The 22305-nt window shown below is 46.4% G+C and overlaps 2 protein-coding genes across 3 annotated transcripts; one reads left to right on the top strand and one right to left on the bottom strand.

Moving 5' to 3' along the window:
* Positions 1 to 341: 341 nt before the first annotated feature.
* Positions 342 to 14026, bottom strand: LOC131101505 (protein MTSS 1-like). Of its 2 annotated transcripts, XM_058046744.2 has the most exons (15): positions 13614 to 14026; positions 10537 to 10598; positions 10088 to 10161; positions 5384 to 5468; positions 5168 to 5259; positions 4991 to 5065; positions 4879 to 4890; positions 4155 to 4312; positions 3971 to 4078; positions 3820 to 3917; positions 3481 to 3703; positions 3194 to 3379; positions 2925 to 3071; positions 2405 to 2561; positions 342 to 2325 (listed from the first exon to the last, which is right to left on the bottom strand). In XM_058046744.2, exons 1-15 carry the CDS (start codon positions 13683 to 13685, stop codon positions 1694 to 1696), a joined length of 2181 nt encoding a protein of 726 aa, XP_057902727.2. In that variant the 5' UTR covers positions 13686 to 14026; the 3' UTR covers positions 342 to 1693. The 2 variants fall into 2 exon arrangements, with proteins under 2 accessions (XP_057902727.2, XP_057902729.2); XM_058046746.2 differs by lacking the exon at positions 3194 to 3379 and having other exon boundaries at positions 13614 to 14017.
* Positions 14027 to 17257: 3231 nt separating this feature from the next.
* On the top strand, positions 17258 to 21829 carry LOC131101509 (uncharacterized). Its single transcript, XM_058046750.2, has 4 exons — positions 17258 to 17697; positions 17984 to 18877; positions 20309 to 20491; positions 20688 to 21829. The coding sequence occupies exons 1-4, from the start codon at positions 17511 to 17513 to the stop codon at positions 21569 to 21571; spliced, it is 2148 nt and encodes a 715-aa protein (XP_057902733.2). The 5' UTR covers positions 17258 to 17510; the 3' UTR covers positions 21572 to 21829.
* Positions 21830 to 22305: the final 476 nt, after the last annotated feature.

Genomic DNA, 22305 nt, shown 5'->3' with positions numbered 1-22305 from the left:
ACAGCCAGCAGGTCAACGTGACTCTCTACCAAATGATCCTGGAGATCAAGAGGCAGACCCAAATGGACTTGGATGACCTCCGGCAGAGCCTGCGTCAAATCGGCGCCCACATCCGCGCCATCTCCGAGAAGGTGGACCAGCTGGTGGAGCCATCGCCCACGTGGACGAGAGTGTGCCGCAGCTGCAATGACATGACTCCCGCTGCAGTCATGACTGCTGGGCTTGTGCTGGGCTGCGGATTCTACTACCTTCTCCATTAAACTGTCACAGTTAGTACAGTTAGTACAGTTAGTACACGCACGCCGGTAGTCACAGACAAACTGCAATCCCACGCCTGACTGGACAAGTACTTTATTTCCTGTTTAAAGAAAGAAGGCCGCCGTTCAGCTTCATCTGCTCAGCGCATCAGCCACACAACTCTTGGAGGCCCCCGGCAGAGTAGAGTGATCATTCAGGCATGAAACCGCTGTCACACTTTGTAGTAAAACAGAAACCAGCTGCACATCTGAAATGTCATTTGGTCCAGCAGTAAACTTAAAAGAGGACAACACTTGTCATGTAATGTGTTCTAGAATCTAAAAAAAAATCAACCGTAACATGTCGATTAGAGATGCACCATTTGTTTTTTTTATAATTCCCTTATAACAGCCCGATAATTATTGTAGTACACTCTAATGTCAGTAAATACATAACATATTACAGTAAGAGTTGTGTCGTTTAGCTTGTAACACTCATCACACGCTAACATAATTTAGCTTTAAACAATACTGCTCTAAGCTGTCAAGAGGTTAATATTCTGTGTTTGTAGCATTTTAAACACTTTGGACTCTGAAGATAGTTTATGTTTTAAAATGTTTTTGAGCTATAACACAGATGATTAGGCTAGCACGGGGTGTCCATTTCTCACTTAATATATTAACATTAATGATTATTAATGATATATATTAATAATCTAATTTGCTTTGTCACCTAGAAACACAAATCTTAGATGTGGACGTTTTGTTCAGATAGCTTAGCATATATTGACCTACATTAGATTGCTTTTAGCGTCTCCTCGCAAAGTCCGCTAGGAGGCGACACTTCAAACGAGCATTCTATGCTTGCTGTGCATTCTTAGTTGTCAGCATATATATGCCGCTTCCGTACATGTCCACCAGAGGGTGCTGTTGCCACTACTGTATTTGTGCCTTATTACTTTTAGGCCATTAGTCTATAACACATCAGCTCAAAAGCGTAAAAACTATTAAATTACACTTAAAAAATAATACGCAAAAGGTACAAAGCACGACAACATGCTAAAGCCACTTTTAGCTTGAAGTTTTTAGAGGCGAGGCAAAACTAAGTAAAAATAAAGTATCTTGTTTGGCACTTGATGCGGGAGCGTGCAAAAGCAAACATTCAAAGAGTTGATTGACACATTTCAGCCACACGCCTCCCCGTGTGAGGCACACTTTGCTCACGTTTGGCACAAACAGGAAACGATCCTTGCAGTGGAACCAACATGTCTGCCTCGTCCGCTTAAAGGGAAAAGTGCTTCAGTCGGCATCCCTAAATTGTTCCCCTTTATTCCAAGAATAGAAAAGAAGGACTGCAGCATTTTAAAAAGTGTTATTGTGTGTTGACTTGCAGATGCCTTTGCTCCCACAGTCACAGTACAGCTGGGAACACAAAATGAGCGCCACCAGACGGGGCTTCAGTGGATCCTTGGTGCCGAGCGGTCGTTTGTGGTGGTTTTCTTCAGCTTGACGCCTCGCCGGATGGCCACCAGAAAGTCTTCCACGCCTTCGCCGTGTTCGCTCTCCTCGAGCAGCTCCGGAAGAATGCGCCGCTCCAGCTCAGAGCCCCATCCCGTCTGCGGGGGTGGCGTGGGTGGGTCGGAGCCCCCGCCGCGGTGCCGCAACTCCCAAAGATCCAAGTGAGGTGAAAAAGGTGACGAGAAGGGAGTCTTTGGGGGGCTCACGGGGGTCCGCGGGTTGTTTTCATCCTCGGACGGCCTCCTGCTGGGGAACCCGGGATGCTCCGGCACAGTGGGGGTCTTGACCGGGATCATGGGGGGCTTGATGGGGATGGGGCCCAAAGTGAGGCCTGCCGATGGCCGCCGGAGGTTGGGTTTGGAAGACGGTGTTCGTCGGATGGTGGCCACCCCTGGCGGGACGACAGCAGAAGGGCTGGGGGGCACGCAGACGGACGGGGGACGCTTGGACTGGAAAACGCGGCGGGAGGACTGAACCACTTCACCGCTCCGTTGGACGCCGGAGGTTTTGTCAGAGTCAGAAGTCTGCTGGTCGGCCTCCTGATCCGCCCCCACAGAGAAGTAGTCGCAGTCTGCCGAGGAAACAGGAAGTAGTAAACCGGTTAGATTGGAATATGAATCTTATACTTATTGCAGATCAGAGAGTCACACCATGTGAGGGGGCGGCATCCTCGGAGCAGCACGGCGTGTTGGTCTGACTGCTGTAGCCGCTGGAACCCTGCAGGGAGTCCCTGCTAGAGCCGTGGAAGTCCAGGTGGAGGCTGCGGGCCAGCGCTTTAGCTAGCTCCTCGTGTGCCACCCTGTCCTCCTGCAGACGTGCACATGTTGTAGAAGTTGAAGGACAAATAAAGAAGTCCACGTCTAATACATTTAATACATAAAAAAATATATATATATATTTTTGTACATATAATTCTAAATGTTAATTATTTTCATTCATTCATTTTCTACCGCTTTTTCCTCACAAGGGTCAGGGGGGTGCTGGGGCCTATCCCAGCTGTCTTCGGGCAAGAGGCGGGGGTACACCCTGGCCAATCACAGGACACATATAAACAAACAACCATTCACACTCACATTCATACCTATGGACAATTTTGAGTGGCTAATTAACCTAGCATGTTTTTGGAATGTGGGAGGAAACCGGAGTACCCGATGATGTTTAATTCCTGACCTTTGGTGATGTCACAGAGGGGCTTCCTTTGACCCCTTGTAGCTCCTCCCCTGGGGTGGTGACATCGGCACCCGCCTCTCTCCTCTCCTTGGTCCTCCTCAGGGTGCTGAGCATGTGCTGGTCGTATGGGCCCGGCTTGGCCCACTCCTACAGGACGAGGCAAGACGTTAGACGTTAGTGCTGTTAGCATATCGATAAGCTCTGTTTTCACTTTGGTGAGAGAGGCACAAATGAGAGGCACCAGGAGGACAGTAAGCAGGAGGTCGAACCTTCCAGGAAGGGACCCTGGATGATGGGATCATGGAGGAGGACCAGACGGGAGAAACAGACGAAGAGGAGGGCGGGGACATGGGTGAGGTGGCAGTGGAGGTGAAGTATGGCAGATGGAAGGGGGTGGCCTGTTGTACCACACCAAACAGCCAGGAGGCGGCGTGAGGGTCAAAACCATTTGACAGCTACAAGGTGATTGGATGAGGGAAGGGACGGAAAAAAATGATTTATGGCCGTGAGGACTAACACGGACTTTTCACAGGTTCAGTGTGGAACCGCTCCTCACCTGTAACTGCTCCGGAGGCATGGGGGAGGGCGATTTAGACTGAGAAGCATCCTGGGAGATGAAACCAGAGTCGTGGGAGGAGACAGAAGAGAGGCGGGCCGGCGTCTGCAGCGGTAGGGCCGAAGATGAGGACGAGGAGGTACGGTAACGGAAGTGGGAGGTGGGGGAGTGGCAGTGGGAGCCGCTGGAGCGGGAGTCGCTGCTGTTCACGCTGTTCAGGCTGCTGTGGAGCAGGAAGGAAAGAACATGAGGAAGGAACCAGGCAGGAGCAGGGGGAAGGTCTCTCCGCCAGGACAAACCATCAGTTGAACTGGATGAGGTGTTGCTATGGTGACCGACCTGCACATGCTGGACTTTCTGGACACGGTGGTGCTTGGGGATGAGGGCGGAGTCTGATAGGACCACGTGCACTCTGAGGCCTTCAGGTCAACAATCACCTGTGAAGGAGCAAATTAGGCAAGGAGAATAGGAGAGAGGAAACTTGACGTACCTGCTCGCTGGAGGGGGGCAGCTTGTGGGGGTCCATGGTTAACATCTTGAGGTCCTCAGTAAGAGTCTGAAGGTGGGTGATCTCACCCATCATGGACATCTCCTCGTCCTGACACACACACACACACACACGTAAGCGACTATAGACGTGTTCAAAAGGCTAAAGGCTGATGTTACAAACTGACCACGACGGGCCGCAGCATGGACACCAAGCAGCAGAAGCGACTCCTCTCCTCCACCAGCGCCCTCCTCACCGCCTGCTTCTCCGCCTCCTCCAGCAGGAGGTACTTGTCACTGACGTCCTGCTTGGCGCTGTCCAACTGCGGCTGGATGTCTCCGCGGCCTGGACGCACATAAGATCACCAGTGGAGAATACCACATATCATCACAAGGTCTTTGAATGCATCTTCTGAATGTTTTCATTTGAGCTGATTTAGACATTTTTATGCTTGGAAATACATAAATTTGGCAAACAAACATATACATATCCTACCACTCTTCTGTATGCTATGTAAAAACAACTGAAAAGAAAAAAAAGAAAAAACACCATCCGCTGAACGTGGCGCCGCAAAGTACTGACGTGGTCCAAGAGGACCGGCAGTGAAAACAGCGTGCAGAGACGCAAGCCAGCACTTGACGGCTTCCAGACAGAGTCAGAGCCACCAGGAATGCTGACAAACGACTCCAGGAGTCCAAACCCGCAGCAGACTATTAACGACACCAGAACCGCACATGCAGCTGGACCTGCTGGCATCATCAGAGGAACATCTCCTTCTCAGTGGGGCCTCCTTCTGGTCCGTTTTTTGTGCACATACAAGAACGTCTGATGTGTGGAGGTGACCGGAACCGTCAGGGCCGTCAGAGCCAAGAACTCAAAAGACAGGAAAACGTAAAAAAAAAACGACTTACCGAATACGTCAGCTGCAGATGAAGTCCCAGAAACAGAGCAGACAAACACAACATCATCATTTTTCATTCAATCTTCTGACTGAGAAGTCGGATTGTTTCCTTGTCACCTGACCTTTCTTAGCTTTCTTCTGCAGCTTCAGAGTGTCAGATGACCTCTTCTTGATCTCCTGACGAGCTTTCTTGTACTCTGTTAAACACACACACACACAAGCGATGAATGCAGGCCAAATGGAAGTACACACAAAGCGCCCCCTAGTGGAAAGAGGTCGTCGTTGCAGTGTGTTTGGACCTTTGGCGTGGTCCTTGTCCAGAGTGTTGGCAACTCTCTTCCACTCCTCCATCTGCTCCTGGAGGGGGTTGATCAGGCAGTCCACAAACAGCCTGCACGTAAAACAACAATTAATGTACAGTCGCTGCGGAATGAGATGGAGGATGGGTGGAGGCGGGGGTTGCCATGGAGATCCGGGAGCGAGGCTACACCTGTTCCACACACACATACACTTACGTGGAGAACTGGCGGAGTTTGGCCTCGATGCTGCGGTGCCTCATGCACATCCTGGTGAGAGCTGAGCCAATGTCCCTCGTCGCCCCTAACGACAAACGACATTCATCACATTTAAGAGATACAGTAAGTACATTTTTGACATAGCCCAAAAAAAAACATGTGTAAACGCCACGTTAAACATACTCAAATGTGTCTTTCCATTCAATGAATAAACATGTATTCATTGCACATACTGTAGGTACAACATTTACTATATGCAGTACAATAAACATACCCAATAACATACAAGGAACATGAGATTAGCATTATAGCTATTCTGATTAGGAGCCTATCCCAGCTGTCTTCGGGTGAGACTGGTGGGGACTGGTGGCCAGCCAATCACAGGGCACATATAGACAAACAACCATTCACACTCACATTCATACCTATGGACAATTTGGAGTGGCTAATTAACCTAGCATGTTTTTTGGAATGTGGGAGGAAACCGGAGTACCCGGAGAAAACCCACGCATGCACGGAGAGAACATGCAAACTTCACACAGAGATGGCTGAGGGTGGAATTGAACTCTGGTCTCCTAACTGTGAGGTCTGCGCGTGAACCACTCGACCGCCGTGCAGCGGTTGTTTAAAAGTTTATTCATTCATTCATTTTCTACCGCTTTTCCTCACAAGGGTCAGGGGGGCTGGAGCCTATCCCAGCTGTCTTCGGGCGAAAGGCGGGGTACACCCTGGACTGGTGGCCAGCCAATCACAGGGCACATATAGACAAACAACCATTCACACTCACATTCATACCTATGGACAATTTGGAGTGGCCAATTAACCTAGCATGTTTTTGGAATGTGGGAGGAAACCGGAGTACCCGGAGAAAACCCACGCATGCACGGGGAGAACATGCAAACTCCACACAGAGATGGCCGAGAGTGGAATTGAACCCTGGTGTCCTAGCTGTGAGGTCTGCGTGTGAACCACTCGACCGTCGTGCAGCCCCCAGATAAATCATCTTCATGACAAATAAAAGATACAAGAAAACTTGCAAAAAAGGTGTTTGCTACTTGGCGGGGCAGGACTAGTGTGTTAGGGTGTCAGGGTGTGGCCGTCATGCTGCATTGCACCACTGACACCTCCCCTTTCTCTCCTCCTCCTCCTCATCTCCTCACACGCTACGTTTCCACTGAAACACCCCACTCTGCAGTTTGCCATGAGGTTTGGACTGTGTGGTATGGGTCGAGTTCTTGCGACATCAGACTTGCACCATGTGTCTGAGGCGGTCCGGTTAGTGGACGAGTGGGGTGGCGGGGGGACTGAGCGGCACAAAAAAACCCCACAATGGGCTGACCCAGTCCATTGGGGGGATGACTTACCATCACAGTTTATTAACAAAGATGCCAAAATGTCAACATCTATGGAAGTTTCATTAGTCGATACATGAAAATACTGATAAATGTACAGCATCCATTCACAGTAATCCCTCATTTATCACTGTTAAGTGGTTCCAGACCCAACTGTGACAAGTGAGATTCCGCAAAGTAGGATTTCTTATTAATAAATATTTTTAGAGTTGGAGCACAGAAAATCTTTTTACGACTTTTTTTATACAGTTTTTAACACCCTAGCACCCTAGATGTGAACTAACCCCTATAGTCACTTTTACACCCCTTTTACCCAATATAGTACATATAAAAAGAAAAATGGCTGCCAAAAAACAACGCTGTTACTGAGCATTTGAATTTCTCAGTTCAATGAAGTTGACTCCCTTAGAGGAGTTAAGACAATTCCTGGTGGGAGCAGCGAGGTCATACGAGCCAGGAATACCACACACACACACACACACACACACACGGGGCAAGGAGATGCCTGGTGGTGTTGGGATGCCTTATGTGGGAGTGTGTGTGTGTGTGTGTGTGGGAGGGAGTGTGTGTGTGCTGAAGCGGAGTCTTGGGATTCTTTAAATAAGTGTTGTCTCCTTTGGTTTAGGTATCAGCTGGCACCCGTTTGGAATTCCGGCCATGGTGTGTCAAGTGGCTCCGCCTCTTTTGCCATGGATGGATGACACTCCCGGGATAGTCGGCCATCTTTATTCATCATTGTCATAGGTTATTTATACTGTATGCTTGGAACAGGTGGGGTCTTTTTAAACCGGAGGTGTTTGTTCAGTCATTTGTTGACTTACCTATTACGATAGGAATGTAAGGAAAAGTACTGGTTCTAGTGCGTTGAGGGAGGCCGTGGTGTTTTTATACACTCAGGAACTTAAAAGGTGAACTGGAGCTCTCTTATTACAGTCGTCATCTGCATGTGAGACAGGCAGCTGCTGCGGTTGCCATAGCAATCCACACGGGCCAACGTCATTCTTAATGAGAAGCCTGGGCTCAGTCGCTAACAAGCTAAAGTTTGATGTTTTTAAAGTTAAACATGAATATTATAATATATATAACATTATTATAATGATTGATTGATTGATGGAGGACGCTACCTCACTGGAGGTATTTAAAGGAGTGTAACTGAAGCCTGCCGGGACACCAAAATAGTTGCGCAGAGAGTTCTGAACTTTTAACCCACGTGGTCCTGCAAGAGTAGAACAGACGCAAGGCCTGTTTTTACTTGACAGATGGGACCAGACCTTCTGAGGGTCTACACTCTCCCATCATCCCCCTTTGGCTCATTTCCCTGGACTGAGTACAGTCGGTCCCTGCATATTCCAGACCCGCCTACCTTGAAGAGAAACTTGGAAATTAGAACTTGGAAAACTACGCGGACCTCACAGCTAGGAGACCAGGGTTCAATCCCACCCTTGGCCATCTCTGTGTGGAGTTTGCATGTTCTCCCCGTGCATGCGTGGGTGATCGGTCCATGGTCAATTAAATTATGTCTAATATGTTATGAAAAAGGTCTAGTGGTTAGCGCGCAGACCTCACAGCTACAAGACCAGGGTTCAATTCCACCCTCGGAATTTGCAGTTTGCATGTTCTCCCCCCGTGCATGCGTGGGTTTTCTCCGGGTACTCCGGTTTCCTCCCACATTCCAAAAACATGCTAGGTTAATTGGCCACTCCAAATTGTCCATAGGTATGAATGTGAGTGTGAATGGTTGTTTGTCTATATGTGCCCTGTGATTGGCTGGCCACCAGTCCAGGGTGTACCCCGCCTCTCGCCCAAAGACAGCTGGGATAGGCTGAGGATAAGCGGCATAGAAAACGAATGGATGGAACCAGTGGCGTCATTAGACGTCATTAGGCTGAAGCCCCCCTAAAAATGTTCTTAAGCCCCCCTATATAATTTGATATTTTTTATTGATTTTTTTAACAAAAAATCTCTGACAATTTTCATATAATAGGGCACCCTAAAATGTTCTTAATACCCCCAAAATAATTTTATATTTTTATTTATTTATTTACACAAAAAATCTCTGAAATGTGTCATTTAATAGGGCCCCCTCAAATGTTCTTAAAAGCCCCTAAATAATATGATATTTTTTATTGATTTTTTTAAACCAAAAAAATCTCTGAAATTTTTCATTTAATAGGGTCCCCTTTTTACAAAAAAAATCTCTGCCAGATTTCATATAATAGGGCCCCCCTAAAATCTTCTGAAAAGCCCCTAAATAATTTGATATTTTTCACTGATTTTTTTATAGATTTTTTAACAAAAAAAAATCTGACAAATTTCATATAATAGCCCCCCCCCAAAATGTTCTTAAGACCCTCTAAATAATTTGATATTTCTAATTGATTTTTTTTACAAAAAAATTCATTAAAAATTTCATATCATAGGGCACCCTAAAATGTTCTCTTCAGGGTGAATGAATGAATGTTCTTAAGAACATAATAGGGAGGCCTTATTATATGAAATTTGTTTATTTGTAAAAAAAAAAAAAATCAATAAAAAATATCAAATTATTTAGGGGGGCTTAAGAACATTTTGAGGAGGCCTTCAGCACCCCTAAAATAGGCCTAATGACGCCACTGGTTCCATCCATTCATTTTCTATGCCGCTTATCCTCAGCCTATCCCAGTTGACTTCGGGCGAGAGGCGGGGTACACCCTGGACTGGTGGCCAGCCAATCACAGGGCACATGACAAACAACCATTCACACTCACATTCAATTTGGAGTCGCCAAATGAACTGGATGATTTTGCCAGCCTCCATATATCGCCACGTGCATGCATGGATGAAGTGGACTTGAGGATTTGTCCTGACTGACCTTGTGGGTCTCACAGAACCACACAGTGATGTAATTGGACCTTTGCCTCATGTCTGCTCCTCATCCTCCTGACTAGGTTAGCGGGTGGTCACATTCCAAAGCGAGACTGCAGGCCTGCCCTTTAAGCCACGAAAGCGCTTTCGGAGAGCAGGTCGCTATGGTAACCGTGGCCCAAGGCACAGAATGCATCAGCATCCTCTCAAATCTGAATTTCATTCACATTGCTCGCACCTCCTCTTCCTCCGCCCTCACGTACACTGTGCAAGCGAGCCCGCAGGAGAAAAAATAAACGCCCATCAGGACTGCTCGCCGCTGTCGATCAATCCAGGAAGTGACCTTCATCGACTATTCCAGTCTGGCGCTCATTGATGCTCAACTCAATTCAAAAAGCTCAGGATGATGAAAGTGTACATCCTGACAGCTAGCCAACACTCAAAAGGTTTGACGGACAGGACACCCGTCCAATGGCGAAAGCGAAACACCGACACAGCTCTCACCTACCTCGACTGCCGGTCGCCATGTCGGCCACCTTCTGGAAGGCGTCCAGGAAGGCTGCAACCGCCACCACCGTCGTCCTGCAGGACATTAGAGCACACTTGGGTTCCCAAATCAAAATATCGATACTTTTTATATTTCAGTCATTTGATGCAACGTTGGCTGGTCGTAAACGGAGCCATGTGTTTTTGTCAACACAAATATGGATATATTTGTATATATTTGTGTTGACATGGCCCCAAACCCTCACATGTGATGGCCAATTATGTCAAGTAGACACCACAGGTAGATCGCAGGCCTGTGGGGAAACACTGTACTGTTTATTTCCATTCTTGCTTTCATGTTTTTTCTTTCGTTTTCACGCTTCTGACTACAGCAACACCCGTTCCCTGACGACGTGTTTTCCCATCGCGTGTGTGAACGCAGCCCTTAAAGAGACGTCAGATCCAGTTTACCTGAGCTGTGACTGAAGCTTGCTGGCTTTGCTGATGAAGTCTTCCCAGACAGGATAACTGCCCTGTAGGGGAAAGAAGATGAAGATGTTCATGTCATGCTAAAAATAAAAAAAACCTACAAGCTTTTAATGAGAAAGTCTGAGTGTGTGTGTGTGTGTGTGTAGGAGCCATGTTTAACGGTGCGTGTCTTCTCTTGAGCTCTAAACGCATCACTAGCCAACAGATGAATCAATAGCATCGATCCATAAGCCCCGCCCACGCGGCCTTCACACTGCAGCAAAAGTATTGGGACAAGTACATTCATTCATTTTCTCACGAGGGTCGCGGGGGTGCTGGAGCCTATCCCAGCTGTCTTCGGGCGAGAGGCGGGGTACACCCTGGACTGGTGGCCAGCCAATCACAGGGCACATAGAGACAAACAATCATTCACACTCACATTCAAGTACAGCGAAGTGAAAAGTGCATAAAATGTGTCCTCGAGTTTTTCCACCCCAAAAAGTTGAAAGCATACAATTGTCCAAAATGTCTCGCCCAGGGACAACTCGAGATGCAATAGTCCAACCTCTCATTGACTCAACCACTGATTGAGAGCAGTGTCCGTACACTTTTGTCCACATCCGGAGGATACGAGATAACCTAATCTACTACACCACTGCATGAACCCACAACAAAGGAGCATTGCTTCAACACAATAGCCACGACTCCATCTTGTCTCAGGTGTTCACGTCAGCTGACAGCATTGTGTGTGTGAAAGAGCGAGAGAGAGAGAGAGAGAGAGAGAGAGAGAGAGAGAGAGAGAGAGACGGCATCACCGTTCCTCTCCAGCAGTGCTCTCCAGCTGTGCCGAGCTGTTTATGAGCCAGCGTCAGCGCCCGGCCGCCGTCACTATGGCAACACTGCTGCTGCTGCTGCTGCTGCTGCAGAGGAGAGGAACCGTGGGGAGGAGCAGACACATCGACCACACGCAAACACTGTTTTTATGTCAAACCGTTCCTTTTTTTTGTTGTGGCTGTTTTTCTTCTAGTCTGCATGGGGCCCCTCCCTATAATCCCCCCCCCCTTAATGCAGCTAATCATGCATGATTGTCTTTGTTCCGTTAGGCGGAGCGAGAGGGCAGCGCGCCTCATCAATCAGCCAGGCAGGACATAAATTGTCACCGTGGCAACAGAAAGGTCCTTCATGTAGCCATGTGTGGATCGATACTGAAATAGCCATACCTGAATTTTTTTTTTTAATTCTCAAATCAAAACATCCATACTTTTGATATTCAGTCAATTGAGGTCAATGAGGTCCCCTTTTTCATTCATTCATTTTCTACCGCTTTTTCCTCACGAGGATCGCGGGGGTGCTGGAGCCTATCCCAGCTGTCTTCAGGCGAGAGGCGAGGTACACCCTGGACTGGTGGCCAGCCAATCACAGGGCACATATAGACAAACAACCATTCACACTCACATTCATACCTATGGACAATTTGGAGTGGCCAATTAACCTAGCATGTTTTTGGAATGTGGGAGGAAACCGGAGTACCCGGAGAAAACCCACACATGCACGGGGAGAACATGCAAACTCCACACAGAGATGCCCGAGGGTGGAATTGAACCTGGAGGTCCCCTTTTTTGATTTCTTAATTTAGTATTTTTTCTTTTGTGAGAGCCATAATCCACAGAGGGCAAAAACATGGATCAGTGGTGAACCTTCCCAAAAAAATGACGACAGGTGCACAGCAACGACTTATGCAAGATAAGACCCCTCAACACCCAAAGAACTGTTTGCCTCAGTTAAGGTCAGTGTTCATGACCCCACCATAAGAAAGACAAAAACGGCATGTATGACAGAGTTCCAAAGCCAAGACCACTGCTGAACAAATAGAACATTAATTTTCGTCTGAATTTTGTCAGAAAACATCTGGATCCCAAAGACCTTTGGGAAAACATTCCGCGGCTTGACGAAGCCCAAGTTGGACTTTTTGGAAGGCGTGTGTCCCATTGTATCTGACGTAAAAGTAACGCTGCATTTCCAAAAAAAACAACATCCTACCAACAGTACAATATGGTGGGGGTAGTGTGATGGTCTGGGGCTCTTTTGCTGCTTCTGGACCTGGAAGACTTGTTGTGATAAATGAACATAAATCCTGCTGTTCAACTCCCTGTCCTGTCAAACTACAGATGCTGGTATCATCTTGTGTGATACTGCTCCTTTATTGACGTGGTATCACCTCCTGTCTGAACATAGCAATGAGTGTTAAAGGACATGAAGTGTTGCTTCATGCCGTTTTGCCATTTGATGAAGCAACACCGCCAGCGAGGTCTGCTGTGTTTCCATGGCGACTGCAAGACTGATACAGCAGTTTCAGCCCCCAGCCCCCTTTTCCCCGCCTCCTTTTACTGGCTTATGAACATTCTCTCAGACTTCACTCGAAAAAAAAGAAATAAAACCACATCATCGAGGCTCAAACATCACAAGTTGCCTCCAATCCTGCAAAGGGAAGGGAAAGACGATAAAGAAAGAAGATTTCCACTACACGAAACCGGAGGACAATTAGCTCAGCAGACTGGCGTCTCCTCAGCAATGACGCAGGAAAACACACACACACACACGTGCTATTAGAAACAGTGGAAAAAGGGCATGCTGCCATTCCTGCTAACTACATTAGATACACGTTTGATGCCATGACAGTCTGAAGGAGTGGAAAATGGTCTGATTTGACCTTTCACCTCAGAGACCGGACCCGGTGCATGAAAAATCAACAGTGTTCTTGCTCTGACACATGTTGAATCCACACTGAACCCACTCACTAGTTTAATCTTCAGATAATTCATCTGTTATTGATCTATTATATTGGCTTGTCATGGGAGAGAGTCATGTGACCTGCCCCCCCCACCCCCGAGAGGAAAGAAACATGGGGGATATATTCAAGGTGTGGCAGCTTCTTCAGAAAAAAACACCTGTGTGCTATGACCCCCCCCCCTCCCCCATCCCCTTCACCTGATTCATCAATAATAAATGAAAGTTAAGCTGAAAACAGGAAGTAAGGCTGATATACAAATTGTACCTATTGAGTGATGAATGATCGGTACCTTCATGTCTCCTATGACGGTCTGGAAGAGCCCCCCCAGGGCGCTGCACTCCCTCTCCATAGCCGCCTCCATCTTGGCTCTGTGGGCTTTGCGGTCACTCCGAGCTTGTGTTGTCCATAAATCACACAAACGTCGTCAAAGCGGATTGGAGGGCGCCGAGGTGGCTTTTCTCTCCGGATGGTGGCGCGACAAATCGGGCAGAAGCAGCAGCAAGGGCGCCTAGTTGACACCCACGGGGGATCGAACCCGTATCCGAAGGAAGAGCATGCTGGGGGAGGCAGTGAAGCGCACGGCGCGGACGGAGAGGATCGTCATCATCCTCTTCTTTTTTGGCCCCCTTCACCCGCTACAAGAGGTTAGCGCCGGGAACGCGCCTGGGCTGCCGTGACCGCGCATCATCTTGACCACGCCCTCTGATGAAGCCATTTTTTCTTAATGGACGGAGGGCGGGGTTAGACGCATTTATACTACTGTGAATGTCAAACGTTTAAACGTGTACGGAAGCAAACGAGGGACTGTAATCCTACAAGGACTCGCGTTTTTAACATTTTTTTAGCATTTTAACTGTCGAAATTGCTCGCACAATTACACATCTATATTACACATCTATACTGTACGTCATCTGTTGCTGGCGTCTGGCTGAGAAATTGAAGACGAACAGCACCACCTGGTGGCTGAATAGGTGTTGTGCAACGGGGTGTGATTTGTCTTGACAATGGAAACTTTATTGTCATGTGTTTTCTTTTAATGTCACGTTACATTACCACAAACAAACAATATTGTTTTTGGCTTCTCGTCGCGTTTGTGGGTCAATTCAAGTGTTCTACATAACTTCGAGTTATTATTGCTACTACTTTTTTAATGTCGTGCATAATATTCCGTTTAACACTCCAGTAGGTGGCGGTAATGCACCTACTAGCTGCCAAAACCCGCGGAAAGAAAACAAAGATGGCACCCATGGCAGCCAACAGCAGTTTGCTTCTTTTTTAAAAGACTATGGCACGCATAGCATAGCATAGCATAGCATAGCATAGCATAGCATAGCATAGCATAGCATAGCATAGCATAGCATAGCATAGCATAGAAACACAACATTATAGCTGCTTATTGACCACAAAAAGTACAGTTAGCGTGTCCTTCGAGAAGGCGAAGCTCTGTTAGCTTTAGCTTGCTAGCTGCATGCAAAGAGAGGCGGAAGTAAGCCCGTGGAAAGCGTCAAAAATGTGCAAAGTCCAAAATCTGAGAGCGTTGTCGAACGAACGGCTAGCTGCTGCCGTAGAGGAAATGCGTGGACTGTTTGAAAAACACCCACAATCTCACGCCGGAGACAAAACTTTCAGCTGCGCGTTTTACAGCCAAAGATTCCAATTGCGCTCGCTGTTGGAGCGGCACGCCCGGATTCACACGGGGGAGAAACCTTTCGGCTGCTCACTGTGCGACTCCACCTTCAGCCGGTGTTGTGATCCTCCAGCAACGGGCTGAAGGGCTTGGAGGATCACAACACCGGAGAGAAGCCCTTCTGCCAGCAGGCAGTCAGGGGGACGCACATGCGCACAAACATCGACGAGAAGCCGTTCGGCTGTGGCGCATGAGATAGACGGTTTGCGAGGAAATCCCAGTTGGACACCACTGTGCCCCCAATTCTTCTTCTTCTTCTTCGTCTTTTGGTTTAATGGCGAGTTGCATCCATGACTTTAAAAAGGTGCATACCGCCACCTACTGTACCAGAATATGTATCTATGGCCATTTTACTTACTTTATGTTCGGGTGAGTAGTAGAGATATCATATGATATTACTACTAATAATAATGTTAATAAATATTCTAATATTATATAATCATGATAATTGTAATAATTATTTTACTTATATATGTTCTTTTATACAGTTATGTGTCCTTGTTGGAAGAATTGTACATAAAGTTATTCTATTTTTACTATATTCTTATGACCTATTTTTACTATATTCTTATGACCTATTTTTCTTATGACCTACAAACATTTCGTATCACTCACATAACAAAGTAAGATTAACGCTGTACATGTGCTTCATATCACTCACATAACAATGTAAGATTAATGCTGTGACGCCTGCACTTGTGGTGTACATCATGATTAAGGGAAAACAGAACATTCCTCAGCAGATAGTTTTAACACCCTCAGGGGACATAGGCACAGGTCAGAAGGAGATATGACCTCAAGGTGTATGTGTGTGTGTGTCCCCAGAGAATCACATGCCAAGGATGAGATATCCACACATTATGGATAACATGTTGTGCAAAGAAACTGGTTTCAACTGGAATAATTAAACCCCCCTTCCCTCAGCCATTGAAACCTGATTGTAACCAGGGCCTTCCTTCAATAAAAAGGCAAGAGGGCAGGAGCTGCTTCAGAGTGAGGTGGCGAATTGTTACTGAACGGTTCCTGATCACTCTCCTTGCAAGTAAAAAGAAACTCACCTCTCTGTGTCTTCTTTTGTACAGGCAGTGTTTTTTACAAGTGTCGGGGTTTTGAACCTGACAGTCCTTTAAATACCTTATCACCTCCCTCTGTATTTTTCTAACACCCTCACCAACTGTCCCTAATAAACTGTCCATTCTCCAGTCATTTCTTATTTTAATCATTCTTTCCCTTAGCTTAATTCGCTCTTCCCTATATTTCCTACAATGTAGTAGTACATGTTCCACATTTTCTATATGGCCTTACAATTCTATACATACTTCACATGGGCTTTTGCTTACTAAAAACAATGTTTTATTTAACCCAGTATGATCAAATCGTAACCTTGTTAAGGCAGTTTCCTCTTTTCTTTTTTTCAACTTCACCCCTTGTAGTATTGCCTTCCCTTTTTATCCATATCCCATCTGCTTTGCTATTTTTCCATGATTGTTTTTTTGATAATTGCCTTTATTTCTCCTTTACCCATGGGTATATTAATCATGTGCACCATTCTTAATTGGAATAGGCTTTGGTGTATTTCCAATAATAAATCCTCTCTACTTGATTTCATACTTTTAATACTGTATAAGGCTGACAAAGAATCTATGCAACATACCACTCTCTCTGGTTTAACTTCCTCTATCCATTGCAATCCCATAATGGTATTCTTTTTGCAACACTATAATTCATTCCCCACCTTCCCTTCTTCGTTTTTTGAGTCATCTGTATATATATCTAAATAACTATAATATTTATTTCTTGCATCACCAATTCGTGACACCTCCCACACTTTGAACAATTGAACTTGGGTTGGAGATGTAATAGTATTTTTTTCCACATTGACTGGACTCCTGGTAATTACTGGTAATTGTCACATTAATAAACATAACACTTGCTGGTATATTTGATGAAGGGCTGAAGAAGAATGAGATTTGATGTGACTGTCTTAGCTAAACATGTAAAGTGAATATGTCATACACAAAAATCCCGCCTCCTGTCCTTAGTTGTTGTTTGTTTTGTTGCATCTCCATTAAAAAGAACAAATTGTTGTGAAACATTTTAAATTCCATCTCAAATCAAGCTTTGATCATTTTATTAATACATTTTGATGTGTACAATGGCAAAAAAACAACAGCTGTATACTCTATTACTACATGAAATGTACACTCCGGTACAGTAGGTGGCAGTATAAAACCTGCAGGTCAGTTAAAAATGGATGAACTTCCGGGGCTTTTTGGCTAGATCGAGAAGAACGGAGCAGAGCACCTATTCTTACTCGTTGCAACATTTCGTAAATATTTAAGACGTCCCGAAAAAGCGAAATAGAGCCTCTTTCTACTCATCTGAGTCGACACTGCGACTTCAACGCGCGTTAGCTGGACTCGCTAGCTGTGAGGCTAACACCGGAAGTTAGCGTCACATGCTAAAGCAGCGCGCTCTGCTGCGAGTGTTGTGTCCAAAATGTGCAAAGTCCAAAAGCTGCGGGCGTTGGTGAACGAACGACTCACCGCCGCCGTGGAGGAAATATTAGTAGCGTTTGAAAGAACCATAGCCGAGTACGAGGAGGAACTTTGTCGGTCGAAGGAAGAGCTCGAGCGACAGCGTCAGCTACTGGACGCCTATTTAAAGCCTCGTTTAAAGACAGCAGGTTTGTTATTTTAAATATGGATCTCTTCGCACATGTGGATACCTTCGCTTATTGTTTTCTAGGCATACTTTGCTTTAGAAGACGTAACTTTCCGTATAATTGATTCTTTAGGCGTCATTTGCTGTGCTATGCCATCTAGTGGACAAAACGTATACAGCAGGCCCAATTGTTTTTATATGAATACAACTATAACAATGTAAACTATAAAAACTATGTACAATACTGTGAGAAGGGGCACCACATGAAACTGTTCCTAATTCCCACATGCGTCTGTGTTCTTGTCCAGAAGATGTTCCTCCTCCTGTGCAGCAGCAGAAGGAGCCGCAGCCCCCCCACGTTAAGGAAGAAAATAATGTTACAGGGCTGGAGGACGTTGATATCAGCGCTTTCCATGTGAAGAGTGAAGGTGGAGAAGAAGAGCAAGCCGAGTGGTCGCACCTTCATCGCCACTCCAGCGAGGAGGAGACGAGGCCTCACATCAAGACAGAAGATGGTGGTGTCGGAAAAGAAAGGGACGCCGGTCCACCGTCGGACTGTGAGGACACTACGACAACATCGACAGAGACCGATGACAGCGACGACACAGAAGAAGTCTTCAAGAGAAATAACGATTCCAAAGGGGAGAAGACGTTCGCTTGCTCTTTTTGCAGCAAAAATTTCAATCGGAAGGACAGTTTCATCAGACACATCAGAGGGCACACTGGAGAAAAACCTTTCAGCTGTTCCATCTGTAGCAAAAGTTTCAAATATCGTTATGAAATTAGCAGACACATGAAAATCCACACAGGGGAAAAACCGTTCAGCTGCTCAGTTTGCGGGAAAACCTTTGGTCGCCGGGAGCACTTGCTCTCTCACATGAGGAGTCACACTGGGGAGAAACCTTTCAGCTGCCCAGTTTGCAGTCGAGGGTTTAGCCAGCGTTCGCACTTGGCTGCGCACTCCCGGACGCACACTGGAGTGAAACCTTTTCCTTGCACGGTTTGCGGAAACACGTTCTCGCTGAAGTGCGTTCTGATTGCGCACATGAGAACGCACACGGGAGAGAAACCGTTCACCTGCACAGTTTGCGGCAACAAGTTCACACGCAAAAGGCATTTGCTGATGCACATGAGAAGACACACTACGGAAAAAAGCGCTCAGTTGCAGTGTGCTTCTTTAAAGAATGGCTCCAATCCAGATTAAGACAAAGCGCTAGTGTAAACAGAAATTTAAATAAACTCTAAATTTTTTAAGAAAACAAACTTCAGCCAGTTCCGAGCAACAATGATGGTTGCACATCCTTTTTTTTCATACATGTATTCAACATGTTGGAATCAAATATCAAAAAATGGACTTCAAACCTTTCAGCTGTTGCGTGTGCACCACAGCGTTCACACGCCACTCCAAACTCAACACATATGAAAACCCACATCCGAGACAAAACGTATGCATGCTCCGTTTGCGGAAAACTGTTTAGCTGCATAGGCCACCGCCTAGAAAAACCGTTTGGCTGCTCGTTATGCGAAAAGACTTTCTGGCAGCTGCACTTTGAATTCACATCATTCTCACACCAGAGAGAAGCCTTTTGATGACATGTAAAAGTGTCACATGGGAAAATACACAGGGAAAAAAAACATGGACAAGTTTTTCTGGAAAGGGGCGTTTGATTGCACATGGGAGAAAAACGTTTCAGCAATGGTCAGAATAAAAGACCAAAATAAAATACCAAAAACTCCAGACCCTCTTGTGTGTTATTGAATGTCTGTATTCAAATGTCATTAACTTCAAATCAAGCCCTGGCAATATACATCGTCCTCACACAAATTGAATTTAATGAAATGGTGAATTTTGGTATTTTTTATGAGCTATAAAGCTCTAATTCAAATTATTAACTTTTCAACGCAGCTTGAGTTTTATTATGTTTCGGTATATTATAAAAATATTCAGAAGATATGCGGCATCACGCTAACTTGCTTTGTCACCTACTATAACACTGTTTTGTTCAGATACTATAGCTTAGCATATAAGCATATATATATACATATATATATACCTGCATTGCTATATTGCTATCAATATTGTTTATGTAAATCTAGATACATTAAAAGGTATTTGGACGGTGAGCGTTTTTTGTTTGTCCTTCAAGCTACGGTTGTACGTTTCTACCATGACTTATTGTCTACTGACTGCAAAAAAAAACTACAGCTCCAGAAGAAACTTTGTTGCTATGGTAACATTGCTGTGTTGTGTAATTATAACATAATCAAAACAATCTGGAAAACGTGATCTTGGATTAAATGCAAAATGGATCAATATTTTTTTACATGGGATTCCAGCAGGTGGCAGTATTGTAACTATAAGGTTGGAGAAGGCCTTCAAAGAAGACGCAGCCGGAAGTTAGCAACACCTCGCTAATCCGAGCCAGTGTGAGTGAAAATTCTCCGTTTTCCACCATTCCGACCCCCTTTGTTGTCATTCCGGTGCACATTTTTGACATTTAACAGACGCGCAGCACCAGAGATTATCTGTGTCGGGTTAAAGTCCGCGCCGGAAGAAGCTCAGATTAGCATTGCTTAGCTTGGCCGCAAACAAAGAGACGCGGAAGTTAGCAACAGCAGACGCTAAGGCAAAGGGGCACAAATGTGTAAAGTCCAAAAACTGAGAGCGTTGGTGGAGCAGCGGCTGACTGCGGCCGTGGAGGAAATCTTTGCACTGTTTGAAAGAACCGTAGCAGAATACGAGGAGGAACTTTCTCGAACAAAAGAGAAGAGCATGCGGCTGGACGCCGTTTGCAAGGTTCGATCGCCCGAAGAAGGTTTGTTCGCTTCTCCCTCGCCAAGTTATCTCAGATAGTTAGTTTTTTTGGTGCTTATCGCCCTAAATCCCCGTCGTTACCCCACTTGAGGGTATATCAAGATGCACAGGTGTGCTTTGGGCTACAATAAAAGGCCACCCCAAATGTAGAGATGTCCACCAGCATGATATTTAATATTTACATTTCCATTCTGCAGACGTCCAGCAGCAGGAGTGGCGCCCCAGCATGGACAAGAAGGAGCCGGAGCCCCCCCACATTAAAGAGGAAGAGCAGACGGAGGAGGCCGACATCGGGAAGTTCCAAGTGAGGCACGTCATTGTGAAGAGCGAGGAAGATGAGGCTGAAGAAGGTCCAGCTCAGTCGTCACGTCTTCGCCGTAAAGACGGATCTACTGATGGGGACGTCCGTCGTGTGGAAGCGCGCACCCGCTCGGCGCGACCCACGCAGTCGCATCCTCCGGTCGAGCTTCCCGAGCCCAAAACCGGAGCTGCTGGTGACTCTGCGGATCCCAGCGCCACTTTGTCCGGCTTGAACTACATAAAAAATGGCCGCCGCGCCAGTGAGAAAACATTCATCTGCCCGTTTTGCGGTAAAACCTTCAACCAGAGGGTCCATTTGTCCCGACACCTGAGCGTCCACACGGGAGACAAACCCTTCCACTGCACGGTTTGCAGTAAAATGTTCGCCACCAGGGACCGTTTGCGCTCCCACATGAGGATCCACACCGGAGAAAAACGCTTCAGCTGCTCCGTTTGCGGCAAAACATTCTTCCATCGCTCGCACTTGGTCAAACACTCCCACATTCACACGGGCGTCAAACCCTTTCCTTGCCTCTTCTGCGGCAAGAGGTTCTATTCCAATGGGGATCTGATTAAGCACACGCGGACGCACACGGGAGAAAAACCCTTCACCTGCTCCATCTGCAACACCAGCTTCAGCGACAGTTCCACGCTGGGCAAGCACAAGCGAAGGCACACGGGCGAGAAGCCCTTCAGCTGCAGCGTCTGCGACAAACGCTTCCCGTTCAAGTTCCAGGTGAAAAAGCACAAGTGCGTCGGCTCGGATGGCGCCGATAAATGAACGGCGGCGTGTTTAAGCTCGATAACGTGTACCGTGTTTCTCCTCCTCAAAGTGACACCACGTAACGTCCGATCTGACTTGCAACATACACTCGTTGGATGCCTTCTGGGAGGACTCAAGGAGTTGTAGGTTCGAGACCCACTGAAGGTTGGACTCCCAACGACCCTCAATGACGTTTCTGCATGCTGCATCCTGCTTTTGTATGTACTTCTGTGTATGTCCGAGCATGTAATAAAGGATCTTTTCCTTGGAGTCCAGCTCGTTTCAAAATGGAGACACTCGTTTCTCATGATGACGCTTCGAAACGTTTGTTGGACCATTGAACTGTGATGCAAAAGGACTACTTGGTGATCGGTGCATTATGTGTAATATGTTATGAAAAAGGTCTAGTGGTTAGCGCGCAGACCTCACAGCTAGGAGACCAGGGTTCAATTCCACCCTCTGAATTTGCAGTTTGCATGTTCTCCCCGTGCATGTGTGGCTTTTCTCCGGGTACTCCGGTTTCCTCCCACATTCCAAAAACATGCTAGGTTAATTGGCCACTCCAAATTGTCCATAGGTATGAATGTGAGTGTGAATGGTTGTTTGTCTATATGTGCCCTGTGATTGGCTGGCCACCGAAGACAGCTGGGATAGGCTCCAGCACCCCCGTGACCCTCGTGAGGAAAAGCGGTAGAAAATGAATGAATGAATGAAAAACACACATTGAAGTTGTTAAATGGCCTGCTGTTGCC

This window comes from Doryrhamphus excisus, linkage group LG7 (assembly GCF_037039965.1).
Source record: "Doryrhamphus excisus strain RoL-2023G ecotype Guam linkage group LG7, RoL_Dexc_Guam_v1.1, whole genome shotgun sequence".
Lineage (NCBI taxonomy): Eukaryota > Metazoa > Chordata > Actinopteri > Syngnathiformes > Syngnathidae > Doryrhamphus > Doryrhamphus excisus.
The sequence above is the reverse complement of the archived record's forward strand: the minus strand, read 5'-3'. Positions and strand labels throughout refer to the sequence as shown.